The following is a 24,606-nucleotide window of genomic DNA, read 5'->3' as shown; positions in this document are numbered from 1 at the left end:
TTTTAAGGGTTGTTTGAAGAACTCTCTCTTCACTACTCCAATGTCTTCTGATGTTCATAATGTTGCCCCATCACTCAAACTCAGGAATGTGGGCAGGAAGGATGGTAGGAAGACTAATGCTTTCCTCCCTCTGCTGTCGGCTCTCCCGTCAACTGCTGGAGCATGTAGGTAAGCAGGAAAGGAGAGAAGGGGAGGGCACAACAGGGGCAAAACGGGGCAAGGAGAGGATCGGTGAATTGGGTCCAGAAAGCTAGTACAGGTCCAAGTAGAACACACACACCCCGTGCTGCAGAGGTTTGCCCTCCCAGTAAGGGTTGTTCCCTTACCCAGAGGAGACCTCTGCAACTGCCCCCACTGCAGGATGTAGCGGTAGCTGCATCAGCAGGGGTGGGGAAGAATAGAATTGGGCTCAGAGTCTTGGCTGCAAAGTCAAAGCAAGGCAGCTGGTCCACTCAGGTCTTCAGGCTCCAGTTTTCCAAAGACAAAAATCCCACTTCCATCCTGCACCCAAGAAAGGCTGAGGAGTGCAAATAATAAAGCTTAGACTATTCTTGCAAATTAGCATGTGAAAAATGCACACAGAGAAAACAAATCATCACTGTAATTAGTTCATTTTTGCCTGGCCCACAGGTATACACATTTGGTCCCTGTTGCGTATTTGCAACATTGGGCAGAAAAGGTTTAATGCCAAAAAGAAAGGCTAGGCTGGTTTCATAATTTCACCCTGATCCAGGTAGAGATATTTACATCAAATGCCCATCTAAGAGAAACTCTCTAGTCAGCTCCATTGAGACATATTCATAAGACCAATCACACAGGCCTACAAAATTGAGGGTCAGAAAAGTTTTTCCCAAACTTTATGGTGGTTTGATATGAATTTGGGGTGCCGATTCCAAAAATGCCTACACCATGGCTTCCTCATGAGGAAGCTGCTTGACCCATTCACTAATGAGGCTATACTATATCTCCAAAACTAGACGTGATAGGGCAAAACAGATGCCATTTTTGAAATCAGCACCCCAAATATACCCAGGAATTGATGTAATGTTTAAGGAAGCAAAATGTGTGTTGACCTGTGTTATAGGACCAGTTGACTTCATTTACACAGACCCTCCACTAACTCTACTGAGGGTTAAACTTTAACTGAAAGAAGACTGAAGGGATCATAATCAGTGATGGGGCTTAGACTCCGCATGTAGAAATTACGTTCCTCATATTTCCACTTACAAGAATTTCAGGAGGCTGGGCTGGAAAGCATTCATTGTAGCAAACATGTCACTAGCATTGCAAAACAAACACTGCAAAACCTGGGAAACATACCTGGTTTCCACTGTAACACGGTCATAATTTACTAATTTATTAGTCTCTCATTATCCAATAACAAATTTTCAATGAGGTGACATATGGGTTATGGTTTTAAAAAGCCAATACAAATAATTAACTTTTGAACATGAGTCACACTTCCCCAACAGCTATATTAAACGTCAGGTGCATGCCACATGTGCCTCAAGAGCAGAGCATATGATAAATCATTTTTGACCGGGGAAAAATGAATGCATTTGCTGAGAACTATGAATTGCTGCTCATTTAACTGAGCACTGATTTGAAATTAAGTTGTTTTTTTATTAGCACTTAACATAATTCAAATGAAATTATCACTAACTCACCTTAAAGGGGAGCAGGTACTCCATTCTTTCAGACTCTAACTGCTGTAAATAAGTTTTATCCTCTCGTATCATTCATAGAGTGTTATAAATAAACATAACTTTATGTACATGAGATCTCCTGTTGCTTAGCGTAAATACATGCATCCTACAAGACAAGAACCAACAGGTGTCGACTGGCACACATGCTCAGAACCAGCAAGAATGGAGAACGAGTCTACAGACTCACCAATTGGTGTCACTGGATGACTGGTGTCAAGATCTTAGGGGCAGGTTTTCTTCTTAAGAATATAGTTAATTTTTCTTGAACACATAAGTACCTGTGATTACCCACAGCTGTCCATGCCTCATGAAGCCAAATGATAATCCCGAGAGGCAAGGGAAGGTGCAAAGGAGGGAAGATATAAGAGGAGAACTGGAAAGACCAGTGGAGGGGGGAGGAGGAAAGAGAGGTGACGGAGAAATTGGGAGAAGGTGGAAAAGAATGACAGCTGAGGCACTGCTGTAAGGTCGTGAAAGGGTTTAAGGGAGTTGGTGGGCTTGACGCAGAGGGAGTGTGGAAGAAGACCATATGACAAGAAGAAGAAGAAAGGTTAGAGGGGCATACTTTGCCTGAAGATAGAGGCTGGGGTGACAGAAGGGAGGACATTTGAATGGAGGAATGCCATCTGGTCACACTGCCCCTAAGGCTAGAAATGGTGAAGAGTTGTCAGCAAAGATCCAACTAGTGTCAAAAGAAAACCTGAGCCTGGGACTAAAGGGCAAAGATGGGAAAAGAGGCAGAGAGCAACACTTCTCCATTTAACATCCTTGCTCCAGCATTAATGGAATGATTGGTAAGTCCACAGAGATGGGGGGGAGAAAGAAAACATCTGTAGACTTTACTCAAGGTTCAATGATATCCCACTTTCTAGCGCTGATGCAGCCACGCCAATGGGGTATGTGCTGTATCCTGAGGTGGTGGGGCAGTCACAAAGGTCTCCTCAAGGTAAAGGACCATTTGTCACTTACCTCAGGGCTGCATTGGTGCTGGAAAGTTGGATAGATTGGGCCCTAATTCTGTAATAACCATCATCCAATAAATAATAGTAACTCCCCATGCAGCTCTGTCATGTCAGTCTCTAGTCTAGCCCATGTAATGCGGACTTCCCAGCCGCACGAAGAGGCGCAGGAAGATGAATGGAGCAGAGTTCTTTTCCCATTAATAAGCTTACCTTCTACAATTATCTTTCACTAAGCTCATTTGTAAATCTCAGAATCTTGCAACCAAGCAGATCTTCATTCTAGTACACTCCCTTAAAACAGGGGTCTCTAATTTTTTCAGCCAGAGGGTTGCATCAAATATCTGGTATGGTGTCGAGGGCAGGGAGAAAAAATAAATTTTAAATATAAAATTTAAATAAATACATTAGAGATGGAACTTAGATGAATGAATAAAGGAGTGAATGGACTCAAATTTCCAGGATTTCTCCAAGCACCAAGGCGTACCACAGAAATAAAGCACACACTTAAATGGACTCCCATTTCCCCACCCCACAAGCAGCTTACTTAAATATGCAGGAGTGAATGCCTCAGAACCAGCACATCATAAGAAACATCTGGAGCATGTTCTGAGGCCAGGGATGCCTCCCCAACCCTCAGAAAGCCTTCTAAGTCGTTCAAAGTTCCAAAAAAGTTCCTTCCGTTTTGTTGGGAAAACCAGGAAGTGATGTTCTTAGGCATTTAGAAGGCATTCTAAGGGCTAGGGAGGCTGCGTGCAGCCTCCCCGGCCTCAAAGCACCCTCCAGATGTGAGCGAAGCACAGCTTTGACCATGTTCAGTTGAGTGGGCCAGAGGGTCTCAAGAGGACCAGAGGCTGACCACAGGCTGGAAAGAGGCTTGCCACAGCCCACATCTGGCCCCTGGGCTGGGGTTTGGAGACCTCTGCCTTAAAAGAAGTCTGAGAGTCCTTTTTTTCTACTTTCACTACTTTCTCCTGGGAAGTGGGGGTATCGTTTGGGAATTTCTAAGCTGGAGTTGTAACTACTGTATCACACACACAAAACCAGTTTCTGAATTAAACTCTTTGTCACTAATATCTCATGGGCCTGTATTTGAAGCCTAAACTAAGTCACAATAATTTTCAGGATAAAACTATTTCCCCAGCACCACCCTGCCCCACAGCTCAAATTGTGAAAGGTCAATGAGAGGCTCATTAGAGAGCCCCAAACAGGCACATGAAAGAAAGTTTAATACATGCACGGGCAGAAGGCAAATTGGAAGTGGAAGCAAAGGAGACTTTAGCTATTAAAGCTATATTTTTCGTTACCCGTAAAGCATTGAAACATTTCTTGTATCATTTGAAAACTGTTCGTGGCATAATGGAAACATTATGTTGTGGCTGTGCTTCCAACATGATGATTTAAAAGTTACAACATTTCCTGCTGTGTGTGCTATTAAACGAAACCTAACGTAGACAGAGATGCTCTGTGGGTACAAGAAATTTCATTCCAGCATTTTGTTCAATTTTTATTTATAGTGATGGGTATTATTCTTTTACAGGCCAATTCTGTTATGTCTCAGCCTAGCAAACAAACGATCAAAACTGAAGTCTTCACAGAGACAATTAGCTTCATTTGTCTGTACTTCAGAAGTCTCACACCAGAACGACTCCCTGTGGCAGTTAAGCAGCTATGTAACAACCCTTAGAACTGGTGTGCCTGGCAAGTGAAACCAAGAAATGACATGCATCGGGGTGGGCTGACTTCATGTCAGTGGTCCATGAAGATTTGGGAGAGGGGGGAGGAAATCACACAAGACTGTTTTAACTTTAAAAAGCAAGACTGCATACTCAAAATATCTGAACAGTCAAAGCATAACTAATAGTATAATAATTCTATTCAATTTTACTACTGATCCATATCTGATAATACATGAATTGATTACCAAAAACTAGCAGTTGGTGTGGCTTTCATAGTCAGCTAGCTGCCTTCCTTCCTGCCTTGCCAGCCTTGCAAGGCATTCTAATACAGACCTGCCTTTTCTGCCATTATTCAATTCTTTTTGAGTACCGCTGAAGGTTCTGGCAAGTACCCCTGAAAGTACATGTACCCGACGTTGGGAACCAGTTTTAGAAGCAAGGCAACATTATATACTTGGACTTCCAAAAATCTTTTCACAAAGTACCCCACCAAAGGCAGCAGCCATGGGTTATGACGATTGAATCCATATCAACAGGCAGCTGGTTGAAGAACAAGGAACAGAGGGTTTTAGTGCTCTTTCAACTACCCTTAAAGGCAGCAATATCGTAAGCATTCAGCTTAATTCATTCCATATACTCCTTGCAAATAAAGTTGCTTGAGACATCAAATGTTCTGGACGTATTTTAAGGACACCTGCTATTTCAAACTAGCCCTGCTCTAATATCCATGCATTAGCATAGCTGAAAGTCCGCAAGTACAAACATCACTCAATGAATGAAAACTTGGAAAAAGATACACAAATGGTTTTTTTCTTTGTATTCAGAAATAAACATGCACAGCTTTTACAATGTCTCACCTCATAAGGTAAGTGTCCCATCAGCCATCTATTTCCATTAATTAGGCCTCCAGGCAGCAGTTTTCAAAGAGATGGGAAACTCAAGCACAAGGTACTTATAATATATACCATGAACAAATTATTTTAGCGTGAGGAGCTTTTACCTCCTCACATCAGCCCTAGATGAGACTAATGTACTCTAAAGAATAAACATCTACAATACAAAGGAAGAAAACCTGAACATTTGGGGGGGGGGTGGACCCTCTCCTTTGGTCTCCCTACTGCCATATAAAAGAATTTTAATCACCATTTTTGTACAACACTTTCAAGAGATGCTTTTCTTTTACTACACTAAGGCAGTTTCATGTAGCTATTGTAGATGCTGTGCTAGCATTGCAAGTCCTTTTACAAACTGCTACTGTTTTGAGACATTTATCATTTCATAGTTGAAAGCAAAACAACATTTTTTTAAGCACAAGGAGATTTTTAGTATTAGCCAGTTAATGCAGGAAAAAAGTTCATGAGCCTGACACAGATGAGTGATTACAATGGAAAAGAAACAAAAAGAACCAAACTGATAGACCAGATTCAGTTCACACTTATTTCAATGGGAGAGAGATTAAGGACTGAAGACACAATGGGAAGTTGTTAAGACTGCTTAACTGATTCAACAACAGATGAAATCATTACACAGTATCAACCTTCAAAGAAAAAATACAGGGCAATGTAATTGATCAATAGGCTTCATTGCCTGAACAACCTTAAGGCTCTGATTTACTTTAAGAGTATCTGATATAGAGTACTTCTAAATGGTCTCTGAGGTTATCTGCACTTAGTAGATTGGTTGTGCCTTATGTTATGGGACTGGATGTGAAGAACTTGCTCCACTAGATGTTTCTGACCAACAGGATTTTTCATTGTGTGTCAAAGTTTTAATTTCAGTACATCTTATTTCTCAACTCTGCAATTAACATACCGTACTTAGGCTACCCTTCTGAATATACCTTCTCTGACCCTGTTATACCATTATTCTTTTGGGGGCAGGAAGCCATAATACACCTGTACCATCTTAGTGTCACTAGGTGTTAAATCAGTTGATCTTCATTTCAATCAAGAGAAACTGCAAGGGCTTCCCACCAGTGAAGGTCAGAGTCTTAATTCCTCACTGGATGGCACAATTCTACAAGTGATTGTAGAAGCCCTTGTGGTGGAGCACAATAACACAGCATAGCAGAAACTTCACAAATGCTTCAAAGTGTGGGATGAAGAAGAACAATTGGAGTTATAGTCTTTTTTCCCCACACTAGGAGGAAGAAAAAAAATCATCTGAGTCAACAGGGGCTTATTCTTTACTTTCTTTTTCCTCACGTATTTATCCATTTCCACTTAAGTGTTTGGTCCACTGACTGTTTTGAGGGAAAGAAAGTATATTAAGGTTGAGGAAATGGCAGAAGTCTCTAGCCCAGTGGTTCCCAAACCGGTGGGTGTGACCCACCAGCCTGGGAAGCAGTGGCCAATGCCCCTTTAAAGGGCAGGAAGGGGTGGAAGGCAGCAATGCAATCCCCAGGATTGTGCTGCTGTGGGGATGTGAGGGGGGTTTTCTACTTACTTGCAGGCAGTCCTGCAGAATGTGAGGAGCCCTCCGCAGGGCTTCCTGTGCCTGCTAGTGTGGGGGGAAAAAAAGAACGAACCAGGCAGTTCTGGTTTTTGCTATGAAACTGGAAGTGCCTGTTTGTTTTTTAACACTTTTGCAGGCATGTGGAGTTCTGCAGAGAGCTCCCAGTACCCCCCTCCCCAGGACTGCAGTGCTGGCTGCATGTAAGTAGAAAATACCCCTCCTATCCCCGGCAGCAGCATGATCCTGGGGGGGGGGGGTCGCATTGCTGCCTTCACCCCTCTCCCTCAATAACTTACAGTGCTTGTAGGAGTTTGGAAAGCACCACTGTAGCCCATCAACAGGGGTCGGAGTGCTACAAACATAAGATAAGGAGGGCATGATATTACCATAAGTTTGGTGGACACCTCAGTTTGAATCCACTGTTCCTGTTGAGGGCAAGGGTGTCGTGTGTCCCCCCCCCCATGACATGATGTCCTAAGTTTTGTGCTAATATTTGCAAGGCATTTGCCATGTCCTACAAGTGACAATAATAGATCATTAGGCAAATGCAGTCACTTTGAGAAACTAAGGCTTCTGTCACCCAGGTTGGAGGAAGGTAAGGAAAAAAAGATGTCATTTTAAATCAGTCTTGGGCTTCCTAATATTACTCCTAAAACTAACCTTGAACGGAAAGACACATTCAGTTCAAGAGGCAGGCTGGGTAGCATTTACTAGCAATCACTATTTGTGGTTGCCATCAAGTCATCCACTCAGTCCTCTAGTATGATCAGAGCTTGAGAAGATCTTCTTTTGAGCTGGAGTATGCAGATAGTATAAAACTAACAGCAAAATTAGGTACTTGATTCTAAAAGCACTCATACCAGAGCAAATCCCTCCAGCTGAAGGAACAGTTTTCATGTGAGACTAGTAAAAGACAACAGATGCCCCAATGTAACAAACAGCAGTTCTTCAGCTTATACACACTTCAATCCTTCTATCATAAACATGGTGAAACAAATTGAAACCTTTGAGACTGTTTTATTCCTAGATAGTTGACCACCCAGACACCTGTCTCTGGTAGTACTGAACATAAATCCAAAACAAATGGTCCCACTTGTCCTAATCAGGACACTGGAAATGTTTTGCTATTAGTTAATCAAACAGATGCTGCCAGATGTTGTCTATTTTCCAGATAATTCTTTCTCTCTGCACATTAAAGACCATATAACACAATTAATTTACACACAAGATAACATTTGAGTCACTAGTGCCAGATGGCAAAACAACTAATGAAAAACGTACCATTTCCCCTCAGTTTTCCAAGTTCTCCCATGCACCAAGCCCTCTGAAGAATCCAAGTGATCCTTAGCATTAGATGATACTAAACATATGACACTGTGTTACCATGCAAAATGTTTAAAAAATAGCTCAAATTGGGCATTGGAGTGTAGAACAATGCAAATCAGAAAGTTTCAAAAAAGTGCTTGCAAGAGAACAGAAATTTCTATCTCTGTTCAGTTAGTCACTTTAAAGAAGAGTAGCTATGTTGGTCTGTAGCAAACAAACAGTGCTATGAAATCTTGTGAGTTTTTTTTGGGAGGGATACTATGTTCAATACTATGTTCTATCGAAATCTTTAGAATTAATTTCACACATCTGTTCAATGCCAAGAATCACACATCGCCATCAATGCTGTAAAAAAATGCATTGGTACAGGCTATTAAAAGCTTCATTATTCACTTGAGGTTTTAACTTGTGTGCATATGCACACACACCAAATTTAAAAAAAAAACTCTCTGTGGAAAAACCAGTTGTATAAGTAACAAACCTACATCTAATACACCAAGTACGTGTTAAGGAAAAAAAACATTCGCCTTTTGTTTCCTCTGCTGCTCCCTATCCCCTCAATCAGCCAGTGTTCATCAAATCTATTCAGCGGGACATCAAAAATTAAAATTTAGTTATTCCTACTCCCCTGGGGTTATGCTACACAGTAAAGGGCGCTTGTTGCATATGCATTAAAGAAATTAGGCTCAGAATAGAATTTTAGTACAGCATATTAGGACTATGATAGACAGTTGTACTGCAATTAATGAACAATTCATGTTTCTAAAAAAAAAAAATCAACCACATTTTTTTTTACATTTTAACTGAGGGAAAAACAGCTGTATCCCAGTTATAAAGGTGAAGCATTCCGTCATTATACCTACAAAGGCTAGCTACTTTATTAAAGGTGTATTAGATGACTTCACAAATACTGTTGAAAAATCAACACTTGCACAACAAGCGTTGACACTGTTTACTGAAATGAGAGGGGCTGTAGTCTAGAAAGCTCAGGGTGTACAAGCACAAAGCTTGCTAATTCCACATCTTAGGAAAACAGAGTCTGGGACACAATGAGGGGCAACTGCGGTCCCCCAAGTGCTGATTGCTTTGGACTGCTTTAAGCAGTTGTTCTCAAACTCTCCAGGATTTTGAGAACTGCTTGTAGGTTTTGACGGGGTCAGGAAGGACCCCCCCCCCAGATGGTGACACAGTGATTGAGGTGCTGCAGGCACCCAGGGGCATTTTAGTGTACCTGGGGGGATTGGGCAGCCTCCTAGAGGGTCCTAGAGGCTTGCAACCGCCTTGGCGAGCCTCTGCTCTGCAGTAGTGAGCTACAATCTGCAACCGGAGCTTATTTCCAGGTTTCAGAAGCTCCAAGCTTTGGAGCTCTGACTGAAACCCATAAATGAGCAAATCTGAAGTATTCGTGAAGTTTCTGCTATGCTGTGCTCCACCCCAAGAGGCTTGCCAAGGGCTATGAGCCTCTAGGACCCTCTGGGAGGCTGCACAATCCCCCCAGGTACATTAAAATGCTCCTGGTTGCCCACAGTGCTGCAGTCATGCCTTTGGGGCACCCATTCCCGGGTCACTCCCCTTAAGGGAAAAAGCTCCTTTTAAGTTTCAATGCTGGGTTGTGACCCACCAGTTTGACTACCACTGCTTTAGTGAAAGTCAACAAACAAAAATTCACAGAAGTAAGAGTTTCTAGGGGATATCTAGCAGATATAAAAAAGGAATAGAACTACAAGTGGATTTTGCCAGAAGGGTTAAGGCAGCAATTTTCAACCAGTGTGCCAAAAATGGTCAGCAGGTGTACTGCAGGACTTTGGGGGAGGGTCATTTATTAGTAGGGCCATTGGGTGATGTGAGCCCCCCACCAGCAGTGTGGTGTACGTTCTCAAAAAACTGATGCCTCAACAATTTTAGTGCATAGGCAGTGTGCCATGAGATGACAAAGATTGAAAATAATTGGGTTAAGGAATCAAAGCTTAGTAAAAAGCATAACAAATTAAAATAATTTCCAAGCAGCTGGCAAGTACCATGTTTGAAAAGCAATATTCTGTCAGGGAAGAAGGAAGATGTTAGCTTGAACACAGAGAACAACCTAAATAAAGAAAAGTTAGGATAATTTAGAAGGGGACCTACTAGCAGATTGAGCCTGGAGAAAAGAAGAGGAATATAGGGCCACAAGAAGAAGAAAAAATGTACACTTTTCAATTTGTATCCTCAACTGATATATGATGATATCACTCTACAACACCCTTGTAAGAATTTCATCAAGGTAATGCATGTGAAACACTTCTCACATCTACAGAAGTGATGTACAGAACTAAGGGTACAATCCTATCCAACATTCCAGCATTCATTCAGTGTGCCAATCAGGAATGCTCTGCATTGGGAGGAATCTTGCAGTGGGAGAACAGTCATGGAGGCATCCTCAACGTAAGGGAATGTTTGTTCCGTTACCTCAGGGTTGCATTGCAGCTGCACCAGTGCTGGAAATCAGGCTAGGATTGGGCAATAATTATTATTATTAGGACAGTACAACTTCCACAGGAAAGGGAGAATCAGACGACACTGTTACACTTTGTTGGGAGATGAACTATGAATTAATTCACAGGAATAAGTAATTCTGCGGAACCCCTGAGATGACAAGCGGTTTTCCAGGAAGTATGCTTAACCAACATAAAAGGAAACATCCTAATGACCTTAGGGACATCACCAATTTTAATTATCTTGTGTTTAACAATCACTCCAACAGCAAATAGATTTCTAACCACTTTTTCAATTTGCCATAGTACTGATGGTATTTCTCAAAACGATTCTGCATAAAAGTTGAGTGATCTATGTGAACACTTTACAGTGGAAACCAGCAAGATCCCTTAAGGCAGGAGTGCCCAAACGTTTCGGCAGGAGAGCCTCATCCTCTCTCTGACACTGAGTCAGGGGCCAGGGAAAAAATGATTAATTTACATTTCAAATTTGAATAAATTTACATAATTTTACATATATTAGAGATGGAACTTATATGAACAAATGAAGGTCTTGCAATAGCTCAAGGCCTCAAAAAGGCCTTGCACAAAGCAAGGCCAGACTTGCCTTCCAAACAGTGGAGGGAGCCCTCATCCCACAGCTCATGTGAGAGGTTGAACAGTCACACTCATGCTGAGAGCAGTTGCGTTGGGCCAGCATGGGCTCCAGCAAGTCTCTGGAGGGCCAGAGGCTTACTGGAAACTGGGGGCTCCCTGTGGGCCGGATTGGGAATCCCTGAGGGCAGCAAACAGCCCCCAGAGCAGAGTTTGGGTATCCCTACCTTAAGGAGACAGGGTGTGGTGTCAACAGTGGCCCCCTGCTCTGATAAGTCTGGAAAGCACGGGGTTAACACCAAGGCCTCATGATACAGTGAGTGTCCTGCACAGTTGCAAAAATGCTCTTAGGGATAAAAGAGCTCCCTCTTAGGAGGGAGTTGGTGTGTAGTAGGATGAGGGATGGGGTGGGGGAGACAGACAGACAGACAGACAGACAGACAGACAGACAGCTATGTGAAAGGGCACTGCTAGAAGAGCTGCTGCTTTGAGAACTGAGAGGAGGGAACCTGCAGCTCCACAGGCAAGCTACCTATTGGTTACCTTTCCGTTAGTGCTAGGTGTAAATAGAGGTTTTGTATGCTGCTGCACAGTGAGCCGGGTTTGAGCCAGAGGAACTAATTAGCTTAAAGTGAGCATAAGTTCTCTAGGTAAAACTAAGTAATATCCTAGAGGACTTGAAATTTGCAAAATATGGTTTACCATCTGCCAAACAATTGTTTCAACATTGCACAGCGAGGAAGCAGCTATATTCATTGTTTAAACAGGAACTAGTTTTATATCATGGCTGTTGACAGTACGCAGGGTGCAGAAGAGAGAGAGGCATGTCTGAAAAGTACAGGCTGAAGGAATCACACCCAACAAAATGTATATGAATCTTGTCATCAACAGTTACACACAGGTACAAAACAGCAGGAATTCACCTCCTCATTTTAAACACCAAACCAGCATTTACCTAAAAAAAAAAAAATTTCAATCATGCAATTATCCACAAACAGAAATATTGGAAAAACCATGTGTGGTATTTATGGAAACAATTCTATTTTCACATTACGGTATTCTACAGAAGCAACACACGATGACACCCCTCAAAAACATCCTCTTGCAAACAATGGGAATTTTCTATACTAAGTGCAACACTTTATTCTCTTGGTTAACACTTTAACCCAGAGCAAGGGTATTGTGGATTTAGCTCAAGGTAACATTCCCAGGCACATTACTGTGGTTGAAAAACCATTACTGTGGTTGAAAATCCTGTTCATTCCACAGGCTATCAACTCAAAATACTGTAATGTATTAAACGTAGTAGCACAAAGGAAAGTTCAGCTGCCATTCAACTTCTCACCTGGGAGCAATTACTACTTGCCCCCAAGAAATAAAGCCAATGGTAAATATTCCTCTAGGTATGTTTTGAACAATTTCTGAAAAAAAAAATGTGTCATTGTTTGGTGAACATTTCTCTTTATTAAATTGCATATGCTCTTCAAACGTGCCGATTAACACACAGTGACAACATACTGTGGGTGCAGCAATGTTCAAGAGGGAACATGCTGGAAAGCAACCAAAGTACATTAATCATAAGGCTCAAATCATAGCTGTCCAACTCTGGCCTTGCCATACATTGGGGCTCTGTCCATTGTGGCCAGAGAAAGGATGCCCAACCAGGTATTGGCCTTGACGTGCACCGGGAAGAGTCCTACACTGGCCAAAGAGAATCTGCAGCTTTGCAGTCCTCCTTGCAAGCTGCAAGAGCACTAAAGGCTGCCTATGTGCCCCAAATAGCTGAGGTTGTTGCTTTCAGAACAACATGACCAAGAAGGCCTCAATATCATTTTCCATGGTCAACTTACAGCCCCATCCTATGCACGTGTACTCAGAAGTAAGTCTCAATAGAGTCAATGGTGCTTACTCCCAGGAAAGTGTGGATAGAATTGGGCAGACAGTTAAGAAGAATGGGGGAGTGGAACTATTAATCCCAGCCCAGTTCGTCTGACCTATCTTTCAAGCCCTGTACCAATGCTGCTTGATCATCTCTGTGTTTCTGAAATACTTCTTTTAACAGTTGCCCTTCGGTGAGCCACTGGCCATACTGGGTTCATTGAGGGTCATCATCCTGGGAGGTGTTCTGTTGCTAGGCTTCCATTTGTGAAGTATTGAGTGGTCTCTCAGGCCTCACATTGGACAAACTCCCGTCAGGCACTCATCCACTCCTATTCTTGGGGCATCACCAGGTGGCCACAAGGAGAGCCCTAAGGTGAAAGGGCCAGCTAGCTCTGGATCAACCTCAGAGCCAAGGGTAGGGAAGGAGATAAAGCGCCCTTTCTGCTCCACCACCTTTTGGGAGATCCTCCTTTGTGTGTCAAAGCTCCCACCTATGTTGGAGGACAGGGAGTCTCCCAGTACCTATGTACCACATCAGAAGATTTTTGGTATAAGTGCTCCCCTAAAACTTGGACCTAGCCCCACGTGCCTACCAATGCATGGGAAGCTTTTCATGAACCAGAGGAACATTTGAAAAAGACTCTATGTTTATCTCAAAACTAGACATGAAAACTAGCTCTCTGCCTTGGCTGTGGGCCATCTGTTTTCCATCCTCTCTGGCAGTCCATCAGGGAACACTCATCTGAGAGATGCTTCCCCACAGACCACCAAAGAGGCTGAAGAAGAATAAACCTCCTGCAGCTGGCAGCAAAAGCAGAAACCCACAAATCTTCTCTATAAATTACCTCCTCATTACAAATGTCATTGTATTTTTTGGTGTGCGGAGAGGGGGTAGGTGGGAGGTCCGATGTGGATCACGACAATCCCAATTTTCATCTCAGTGGTCCGTGGATCCTAAAGGTTGGGAAGCACTGATGGAACTCTTGAACAACGGCCAGAAACATCATGGGGAACCAAACCTGCAGTTTCTGGTGTGCCTGTCTATCTGGAAGTCTATTGTGTTCAGTGGGCTTACTCCTGAGAAAAGATGCACAGAGTACAGTCTGAGGGCCCAATCCTACCCAACTTTACAGCACCAGTGCAGTCCTGAGGTAAAGGGACAAATGTTCCCGTACCTTGAGGAGGCCTCTGTGACTGCCTCCCCACCACAAGATGCAGTGCATGCCCCACTAGAAAACTGGGTAGGAATGGGCCCTGAGGCCACAATCCCACCCACACTTACCTGGGAGTAAGGCCCATCAATGACAGTGGGCCTTACTTCTGAGTAGACAAGCCTAGGCTTGGACCCTATAAGCCACTGGTGACATGCTTGATTCTGGGAGTGAAAGCGAGTGCGCTGTGCAACACGTGGAGTCTCCATTACAGCGTGGGTGGGGGGAAAGGAGGCTGAACCCCCGCCTTTTCTGCACTTGACCAGCCTGCTGCGAGCCCCGCAGCCACCAGCACCACCTCCCCTGAGCCACCCCACCGCAGGCAGGCAGGCAGGCAGGCGCGTGGGGGGGGGGGGCGGCGCGCTACACACCTAGCAGGAGGCCGTCCATGTCAAAGATGAGGTGAGTGACGGGCTGCAGCGCTGCTACTGGGCCGGAGCCAGAGGAGGCCATTGTCCCCGCAGCAGCCCTGGGCTGCAGAGCAACCTTCTGCCCCGGGCAAGGGTGCTCAAGGGTGGCTGCAGGAGGGCTGGGGCGAGAAGGACGCAGGGAGCATGCGCCTCCGATGCTGCTCCTAGCCTGAACAGGAACCAGCGGAGGGGGGGAGTTATGTGCTGCCCATGCGCAGTGCGCTGTCCTAACCCAGCCCAAGAGAGCTTTTGCAACAGTGTTGCTGGAGGCGCGCCCGCGCTCCGTGCAAAGTGTGACTGTGTAGCCCGGGAGAGTGGAGGGGTCGCTGCTGTTCAATGCAGCTCCAGTGACTTGGCAGCCCAATCCTATCCACACTTTCCTGGGAGTAAACCCCATTGACTGTAATGGGACTTACTTCCGAGTAGACGTGCATCGGATTGGGCTGTGAGTTGCTGCTGGAGGGTGTCCAGTGCTGCATGGGGGGAGGGAAGGGGGGAGAATTGCATCATGGGCACACACAGTTCCAGGCCTACTCGGAAGAAAGCCCCTCGGCACTTCATGGGGTTTACTCCCAGGAAAGTGCGCCTCCGATCGCAGCCGCAAAGCGCACGAACCGAAAGCAAACCGCCCCGAAAGCAAACGTAAGCTCGAAGAAGAGCTATAGCGCAGCCGGGTCCTGCTAGGCCAGCTTACCCAGAAGTAAGTACGGTGCTGCTGAGTCGAAGGGGGCCGATCCCAAGTGAGTGCGATGAGGGTACGTGCCTACTGAGTGCTTTCTGCCCATCGTTGCATATGCGCAACAGGGACCACATGTGCACACCTGTGGGCCGGGCAGAAATCGGGGAATGGGGACTGTTAATGAACCCCCCTCCCCAAACTTGGGAAAGATAACTTTATACTCGGAATCCAAGGGGAATGAGAAGTGATTATAGATTTAATTCGACCTAAGAAAACACGTGTCTTGTTTTGAACGTCAGACCCTGCAGAACAGGTTTTCACAGATTGAGCACTGGGAGCCACTTTTTAGAATGAGAATCTTTCAGAACCCACGGCAAGTGACATCATCAAGCAGGAAGATTTTTCACAATCCTAGGCTGCAATCCTACCCACACTTACCCAGGAGTAAGTCCCATTGACTAGCATTGTTAAAAGAATGTACATCGTAGCTTGTTAAAAGTACAGGTCTGTAACATTTCCCCAAATGCAGTCATATACCATGATAGCATCAAGTCTAATATATTAAAAGTAAAAATATTGAAATGAATGGGAACTCATCTGAAATTGGCCCTGACTCATCTGAAAGTGGGTCCTGACCCACAGTTTCAGAAAAACTGCTGCAGAACCTATGGCATGTTGCAGCCCTATCACCATATTTTTTTCTTTATGCTGATCAACCCATAAGCTTTTCTGAGACACCAATAGAGATAGCTTAAATACAAACAAATTTATTGTGGTATTAGCTTTGCCACCTGCAGCCCACTGATCTGATAAAGTAGCTCTAGCTCCATGAGTGCTTACTTCCGACCCAATCCTATCCACAATTTCCTGGGAGTAAGCCCCATTGACTCTAGTGGGACTTACTTCTGAGTAGACATGCATAGAATTGGGTTGTACCCCATAACGGTGTGTTCATAGCAGAGTCAGGCTAGGTATATGGATAGACCAATGGTAGGTTGTAATCCTATATGCACACATTCCTAGGACAAAGCCCCACTGAACTCAGTGGGACTTATTTCTGAGTAGATGTGCATAAGGATGTGCTGCTAGAGAACTAGGTCTGAGTTCAAGTCTACTTGGTCATAATACTCACTAGTAGAAGTGCAACCCTGTGCCCACTTTCTTGGGAATAAGACCCACTGAACTCAGTGAGACTTAGTTCCATGTAATCATGCGTAGGATTATGCTGTATACTCTCAGCCTAAACATGGATATCATAAGGATAAAATAGGAAACACACAACTGAACCACCCTGAACTTCTTGAAAAAAGAGTGAGAGAAACATGCTAATAATAGAATGGAAAAAGGAAATCAATACACAAATTTCTGAGAAACACAAACAGTCCTTTTAGAAGTAATCATCATACATTATATAATTATATGGAAAGTGGTTTTGTGTAGTACATATTGTTATGCCTGTTTAGTTTTATGCACTGAAAATACAGTGGAATAAATTAGGCTAGGATATAATAGGCTGAATGAAGTAAAATTGCCCTTCCCCATATAGATAAAGCAACCATTTTCAACCACTGTGTCATGGCACATTGGTGTGCTGCAGGAATTTGGGAGAGGGTCATTTATTTGTAGGATGTGAGTCCCCCCATTGGCAGCACAGTGTGCCTTGTCAATGGTCAAAAAACTGATGGTGTGCCTTGACCATTTTAGTGCCTTGCCAATGTGCTGTGAGATGAAAAAGGTTGAAAATCACTGATATAGAGGGATGGCGGGAGTGTTGTGAACTAATGGTGCCTTATAGATACTGGCATGCCTGGTGTTGACAAATAACTAATGGTGCTTTCTCTTTGGATTATTACAAAGTGTAATGCACCTTATATAAGTACCTGTATAAGTATTCTTGCTTCCTTCAAAAAGAAGTTTTACTTCATTTGTGTGGAATTGAGAGATCAGTTTCTTTCAGGCAACATAGAAAAATTAAATGTGGTGTTTCTCAGGTGGAGAAATCTAGTTGTCCAACAAATGAGTTCCCAGGCCTGGAAATGACCTGTAGAGGAGATAAATCTTCATTCTCAGGCCCAGTAGAAGTGTCAAATGCATACTGAATATGTCATTTTGCTTTCATGGACATGATGCATACAAGTAGATAATGTGATACAAATGATGGCAAACTTTTCTTTAGGATATAATGAGGCATGACCTGTTTGAATAACAGTTGTGGGAACACTCAAGAGGGAGAGAAGTAGAATAGCACCTAATGAGCTATGGCTAATGAGGCATACCTCTTTACCTGTTGTGTGTTCAGCAGATAGATGAACATGAGCTACAGAAATACAATTCTGTAGTTAGTCTGTGCTGACAGATCACATCTGGAGGTTCATTTATATTTGTGTTTATATTTGCAATAATTTATTTCTCTGCATGCAACAATATAGAAGTATCATATTTTTAAATATTTTATTCAAGGAAGCTTGAATGTCATCACCTTGCAACATCTACTAAAAATAACAGGCCTTATTTATTTGAGAACTTAATCCTGCTTCTACCCCAAATGGACGCTCAAAATAGCTTACAAACAAGAAGTTTTAAAAAAATGTCCACAGTTATTGAATAAAAATAATTATGTTAATCATGTTGAAGAATGAAGTAGGAACTTGAGTAATGAAAAAAGAGAATAAAATCAAGTACTGAAATCAATGTCTTACTGGAAGAAATGTCTTAGGGCCCAATCCTATCCAACTTTCCAGCACTGGTGTACCCACAGTGCAGCCCCAGGGTAATGTAACAAATGTTCCCATACCTTGAGGAGGCCTCTGTGACTGCACCCCCAACACAGGAAGCAGTGCATACCCAGCACAGCACCAGCACTGGAAAATTGGATAGGATTGGGCCCTTAGAGTCCAATTCTGAGCTCTTAGCACTGGTCCACCACCTTTGCTGGGTATCACAAATGTGCCTGCATGTCTGCAGCTCCTAGTGTGGTTCTAGCTCAGCATCTGGGCGATGGGCTAATACTGATGGACCTCTGCTGCTCTGCGATTGCCTAAACTGCTGGGCAGCAGAGAGGCAGGTGGGGGCATGGGGGAGGTGAGGAGGAGGCTTGCCGGGGGGGAGGGAGTGGGGTTGGAAGGGAGGCGGAACTGAAGGAGCTTTGGTCCTCTGCATCCAGAGAATCTGTGTTGGGCCACAGGCCCAACACAAAGGCTTTTGATTCTACAGCAGCACAAGGGTTGCCGCAGAACTGAGTTACCCCATTGTGGGCTTACTTGCCTTATCCAGGGGAAGGGAATGAAAGTCCCTTTCTCCCCAGGAGGCAACGGTTGCTGCCCTGTTGTGTGTAGGATGCCATGGCAGCCGTTTCGGTGCTGTCCCAGCACAACAGTGCAGTCCTGGCACAATGGGCAGCTCAAGATTGGGCTGTTAATGACTCTTCTAAGGATGTCAAAATGGTAAAGAAAATGGTGGTTATTTTGGGGAAGGACCTCCCACAATTGTGACTTCCTTCATCACAAGAAAAGCACAGCTCCACATAGTGAGCTATTTGGTGAAGATTTTCTTTGACAGGCTTTATTAAGCTAGAGGCATCTGATCTCATATGGAAGAGACCTTTTGTAAAGTAGAGTAGACTTGGAGCCCAATCCTGGGCTTGACGCACCAGCTTACCACTGGCATGCACTGTCGCAAACATGCCATAAGGCTTGTTTGCAAGGCTTACTGCCAGGCGAGTAGCCATGCTAGCCCAGTGCGGGTGCCCAGCCTCTGCCACTTGGTGGTTGCATGGACAGCCAAGCCATGGAGAGGAAAACGGGAGTGGGGGGAGGTGGGGAGGAGGCGTTCCAGGGAGGGGGGAGGCAGGGAGAGGGAGGGGAGGAGGTGTGACGGGGTGGCAGGAGGCGGGGAGAGGGCGGGCGGGAGGCTTGCCAGGGGAGGGAGGAGGATCCAGAGCATTCATGTGGTGCTTGGTGCCTTTTTGTCGGCAGTGAATTGAGTAGCCCCATTGCGGGACTACTTCCCTTACCCAGGAGAAGGAAGTCCCCTTTCCCCGAGGTGGCGCACAGCTGCCATTGGCATGCAGGATGCGGCGGCAGCCGTTTTCAGTGCTGCCGCAGCCGTGTGCCACAGGAGCTCTGGATTGGGCTGTAAGCCATTTAAGTCTTTAAAAGCAAAACAAACCTCTTGAGTCGTGCCCAAGAAGTTAGAAACTCATCTGCCAATGAAGCCTCATCCCTACTAGAATGTGATGTATTTTGTACCAGATACAGTTTCTGAATACTTTTCAAAAGCAGGATCATGTAGAGTTCATTGCAGTAAACTAATCCCAAGACATGTATGTTGGCGGTAAGATCCTAGACCTACAAGGTAATTTCTCATCTCGATGCATTCATGAAGTTCTTCTTCCTTCTCGCTGCAGTCACCTTTCTTCATTACCATATCCTCCAGCCCTTTTGATGGCTCAGCCACCAACTCACAGGTTCAGATGGTTTCTGTGCACCTACAGTTCTTCAACCTAAATAAAAACCTGCTTAAATGTGAGATCTAGACATCTAGCAGCCCAGTCGTAACCAACTTTCCAGCAGTGATGCAGCCTCAGTGCAGTCCTGAGATAAGGGAACAAACATTTCCTGAGGAGGCCTACATGACTGCCCTGCCCCACTCCAGAGTGCAGCACTTGCCCTTTTGGCACAACTGCATCAGTGCTGGAAAGTTAGTTATGACTGGGCTGTAAAGCAAGCAAAGAAGGAAGAAGACAAGCCATAATACTCGTATTCACACATTATAAAATACAGCAGATTGCCCTAATCTGGACAATGAGCTTTTGGGAGTAAATTTGTGGTCTTAAATTTGGTGAACACAGGAGCAGGTTGACAATAAGGTTCTGGTCATTGTGTCTGGATGGGTTCACACAACTACAATTTCCATAAAGTGACTGCAAGTGTCATGTGACAACCTTTTTGTTTGAAATTTCTGTCTTTTGTTGAATCCCATGGTGATGACCTTTCTAATACCCACAGGCAACAGTCACAGGAAGAGTTTGTCTGTGATTAACTTATGATCTTTTCTTTTTTTCCAGAGCAAGTCTTGCCCACAGTTTGTTACTTTTACACAGTAGGCTTCTCTGATAGTGACTTGGAAAATAATTGCAGGCAGCCTAGATAGCAGTTTTCGCAGAAGCTGGCAAATGTATGTTGTGGCTTATCCAACCCTCACTCAAAAACCATAAAGCGTTTTGAATCCCCTGGAAGCAGATAATAAACTGAACCACGTGCATGTTCAAAACTAAATTGTTCAGGCTTCCTTTCTCATGACTAGCTTGGCAATTTCAGGCTTACAGCAAAATATAGGTCTAAACGAGTTTAGGATGGAAGAAGTCACTACAGCCTATGAGATGCAGTCCAAACAGTTCTCAGGTCTTGTAGCTAGAGAGCTCCCAGCTACAACCTTTATTGGGACAGAGCTGTTTGGCTTATTCTTGATTCCATATTTCCGTGCCCAGCAGCCCTGGCCTTTGCAGCTTGCAAGAACTCTGCACCATGTTTAAAAAAAAAAAAAATCCCAAATCACTACCATGCAAGATGAGCTGCCTTGCCTGTTGGCAAAGAGAACAGAAGTGTTTTCAGTGCTCTTCAATATCTACTGTTCTTCTGTCCCAGAGACACCAAAGATAATAGCTCGAAAAAAAAGTAAAAGCCTGGGGAGAACTGAAGAAAAATTTGTCTCTGACTACCATCCTAGGAATGCAGTGCTACGACAGGGAGTAATACTGACCCATGTTTCCTTATTCTTTCCTAGCCACCTCTCCCCTTCAGACAGTGATCTGGGGATCTGTGGGTCATGGCTCCTTTGTTGGTCATCCACGCTGGAGTGGCCCCACAGGAGGAGTCAGAGCCTATCATGTGTGAACAAATCCATGACCCACCATTAAGCTTTTGAGGCTGAGCTGCCCCCAGGAGTGAGGAGGAGGAGGCCCCTATAGTCACAGGGTCTTACATATCTGGTGTCCAGATATGAAAAAGAGTGCCTTGGGGAGACTGGGCAGATCAAGTGATACTCTTATCTCTTTGGAGAAGGATCTAGAGCACCTTAAAGAAAGAGGAACACCTGTAGATAGAGGTTTCCAGTATGGGGCATCAGCTGTATAATTTCCAGTTCCATAAATTCCCATTGCAGCTGCCAGTGTATGTTCTGATGCCACTAATTCTTATGGCTAACCACCATGGTGATTAAAAAGTATTAATTAAATAAAACGCCTTATTAAAACTGATCACATTTAACCAAGCACTAAATAGAAACGAATTTTGTTGAGGCATCAAATATGATTAATGAATTCATCATCAATATCATAAGGCAGTTATCTAAAACACACACAAAGCTGTTACAGAGTGATTTGTTGTATAATTACTTCTTAAATGTTAGACATATTATTTGAACTAGTTCTTAGCAGAAATTTTAACAAGTTAGTGTTATGTTAACAACTAAGTTTGACAGCCCCCCCCCCCCCCCTCCACTGTCTAACCTAATAGTTTTCAGTGGAACATTTTGGTTCAACAACTATGACCTCATTTGGGGTAGGAACAAAAAAGGTTAATTAAATTTTCTAAAATATATTAAATAACAAGGTATTCAATATTAATGTGTGTTCTAATTGAGTAGGAAGTGCCATACTGAGGCCAACCATCCTGTGTTAAGATGTTTTATTATCTTGCAAATTATGCAGGGATGAAGAAAGTCAACTTTTATGAGTCCACACAACAAACAGGATTGCCACTTATTTTGTTTCAGACATCCTATACCTTGAAAAACTGCAGGAAAGCAGACATTCAGTCAATTTCCCATTATTACTTCATGTCTGGGAAATGCTTCAGTGTTACGTTCCAGTGGTCAAATTAGGTGGGGAGGCCTCTTTGGGGCTCAATCCTACCCAACTTTCCAGTGCTGATGCAGCTGCAGTGCAGCTCCAAGGTAAGGAAATAATAATAATAATAATAATAATAATAATAATAATAATAATAATAATAATAATAATAATAATAATAATAATAATAATAATAAACTTTATTTATACCCCGCCCTTCTCCCTAAAGGGACCCAGGGCAGCTTACAACATGTTAAAAACAGATTAAAAACACATTAACAAACATTGCCTTACCTTGAGGAGGCCTCCCTGACTGCCCGTTCACCACAGGATGCAGCACACACCCCATTGGCACAGCTGCATCGGTGCTGGAAAGTTGGATAGGATAGGGCCCTTAGTTATTAGTTTTTATTATGACACTTGCTCAGTGACATGTGTAAAAGCAATTACACTAATACTTAAATATATATGTACATTGAAGGGTCCTTTGACTATTATCTTGTGGCATAACCCAATGGAAATTGCATTCATAAAAAGATGGAGGTCAAAAATAGGTGCAAGCACAGGATTATTTACTAGGAGGTGTACTTCCAGAAGGCCATCTTTTGGATTTGAAAGCAATAAGCACATCAGCGGATACAGCAATGCACTTTATTGACGTATAACCAGTGTTTATGCGTATGAATACAAATCTCAATAATGCAAACAGAATAGATAATATGCTTATGCCCCTTGGGTTGCACATGTAGCCATGCTGTGCAGCATCCCAGCAGATGGTCTGCACAGAAGCTCTCTTACCCAGGAGTAAGCGTCTGCAGTGCAAGGGTCTCCTTGAACATGTGTGAATGAATTTGCTGGCGCAGATCCACAATAGACTCATGCCACAGAATCAGGTCAGGAAAGGGGGCTAGGATTTGGCTGCTGCTGAACCCCCCCTTCCTGGACCTGATCCATCCTCCACCACCCCATCTCTGTCCTGCTTTGCCCTCCCCCCCTTGCCTTCTCATTCGGCCCTCCCCAGTCTCACATGCATTGGCAGGTTTAGAATGATTCCCCAAGGGCATGGGAAAACTTTGGCCTTCCTGCTGGCAGTCCGGCAACATGCGACTCTGGTGTTCTCCACTGGATCCAGAGCCTCTGTGTCGGGCTGGCTGCCCAACATGGAGGCTCTTGATTCTATACCAACCTTTGGGTCACCATAGAATTGAGTAGCCCCATTGCGGGGCTACTTGCTTTACCTGGGGAAGCACACAGGATGCGGCAGCAGCCATTTTTGGCGCCACTGCAGCCCCGCGTGCAAGGCAGCTCAGGATTGGACTGTGAGAAATTCAAGCTGCAAATATGAGATATTATGGGATGTGAGAGCTGTAGTTGTTTTGCATAGTATGTGTTACAAAAGACATAAAAGCCTATCAGAACTCTGAGCCTGAAAGCAGTGTAGATCTTCAGAAAAAGCAGTGGGATTCCTAATAAGAGTACCCACCTGCTGTGAGTTGCTGATTTCTTTCTCGACATGTATACTGTTGTATGCTCATAGCTATATTCAAGAAATGTGTATTTTTTACAGGGAGATTGTTTTCTACGAAGTGAATGCTGGTAGGTTGTAATAACTTTTTCTAAGATATTTTCTGTAGCAAGCTTGAAGTTTCAAAATTGGTTTCTTGAGCAAATATATTGTATACAAGTTGGGCCTTTTTATTCGTGGACGATCTGACGCAGGAATCCATGGTTATGTGAATCCTGCCCATTTCTGGTTTGACAAGCAAATTGTAAGTGGCCTTCTGAGACCTTTGGCAGGCCTTCTGAGGCCCGGGGAGGCCTCCACTGTTTGTGTCAAACCAAATCCTACACATAGATAGGACTGAGCTGTAAGTTTACTCTTAATAAGCGTGTTCTGGAGACACATGCATTGTACATTTACACGTGCCCCCAAACATGCGTATTCAGGGATCTTGTATTATTTGGCCATAATATACGCATTGTACAAACTGTCACCAGAAGAACTGTAATTGTAGTGAACAGTTAATATAACACTAAAAGCAATGCTATCAAACATAAGCATATAAATATTGATATACTGGATAAAAGAAACAGCATACGGCAGAGATTCTCAAACAGGGATGTTGTGACGTGCCAGCCTAAGAAGCCCTGCATCTGGCCCCTTAAGGGGCAAGGGAAGGGAGAAGGCAGTGATGTGATCCCCAGGATTGTTCTCCAGCTGAGAAGAGAGTGTTTTGTTTTGTTTTTACTTACCTGCAGCCAGTGCTGGAGTCCTGGAAGGTCCGGGGATCCTTCTGCAGGGCTCCCCGTGACTCCAAAAATCTAAAAATAACAAAAAAGCACACTTCCAGTTTTCATTGTGAAACCGAAAGTGCCTCTTTTTTTTTTT

At 43.8% G+C, this 24,606-nt stretch overlaps 2 protein-coding genes across 2 annotated transcripts in view; one reads left to right on the top strand and one right to left on the bottom strand.

Annotated features, from left to right (window-relative positions):
* Positions 1 to 14,867, bottom strand: part of PUDP (pseudouridine 5'-phosphatase) — a 74,439-nt gene extending 59,572 nt beyond the window's left edge. Inside the window, exon 1 of the mRNA XM_066620339.1 lies at positions 14,653 to 14,867. Within this exon, the coding sequence (XP_066476436.1) occupies positions 14,653 to 14,734 (82 nt within the window). The 5' untranslated portion in view covers positions 14,735 to 14,867. The remainder of the gene's footprint in view (positions 1 to 14,652) is intronic.
* Positions 14,868 to 15,230: 363 nt separating this feature from the next.
* Positions 15,231 to 24,606, top strand: part of STS (steroid sulfatase) — a 107,958-nt gene continuing 98,582 nt past the window's right edge. The window contains exon 1 of the mRNA XM_066619356.1: positions 15,231 to 15,391. The gene's annotated coding sequence lies outside the window, so the exon portion shown is untranslated. The remainder of the gene's footprint in view (positions 15,392 to 24,606) is intronic.

Source organism: Tiliqua scincoides, chromosome 3 (genome assembly GCF_035046505.1).
Source record: "Tiliqua scincoides isolate rTilSci1 chromosome 3, rTilSci1.hap2, whole genome shotgun sequence".
In the NCBI taxonomy this organism is placed as follows: Eukaryota; Metazoa; Chordata; class Lepidosauria; order Squamata; family Scincidae; genus Tiliqua; species Tiliqua scincoides.
This window is presented reverse-complemented; position numbering and strand designations above follow the sequence as displayed.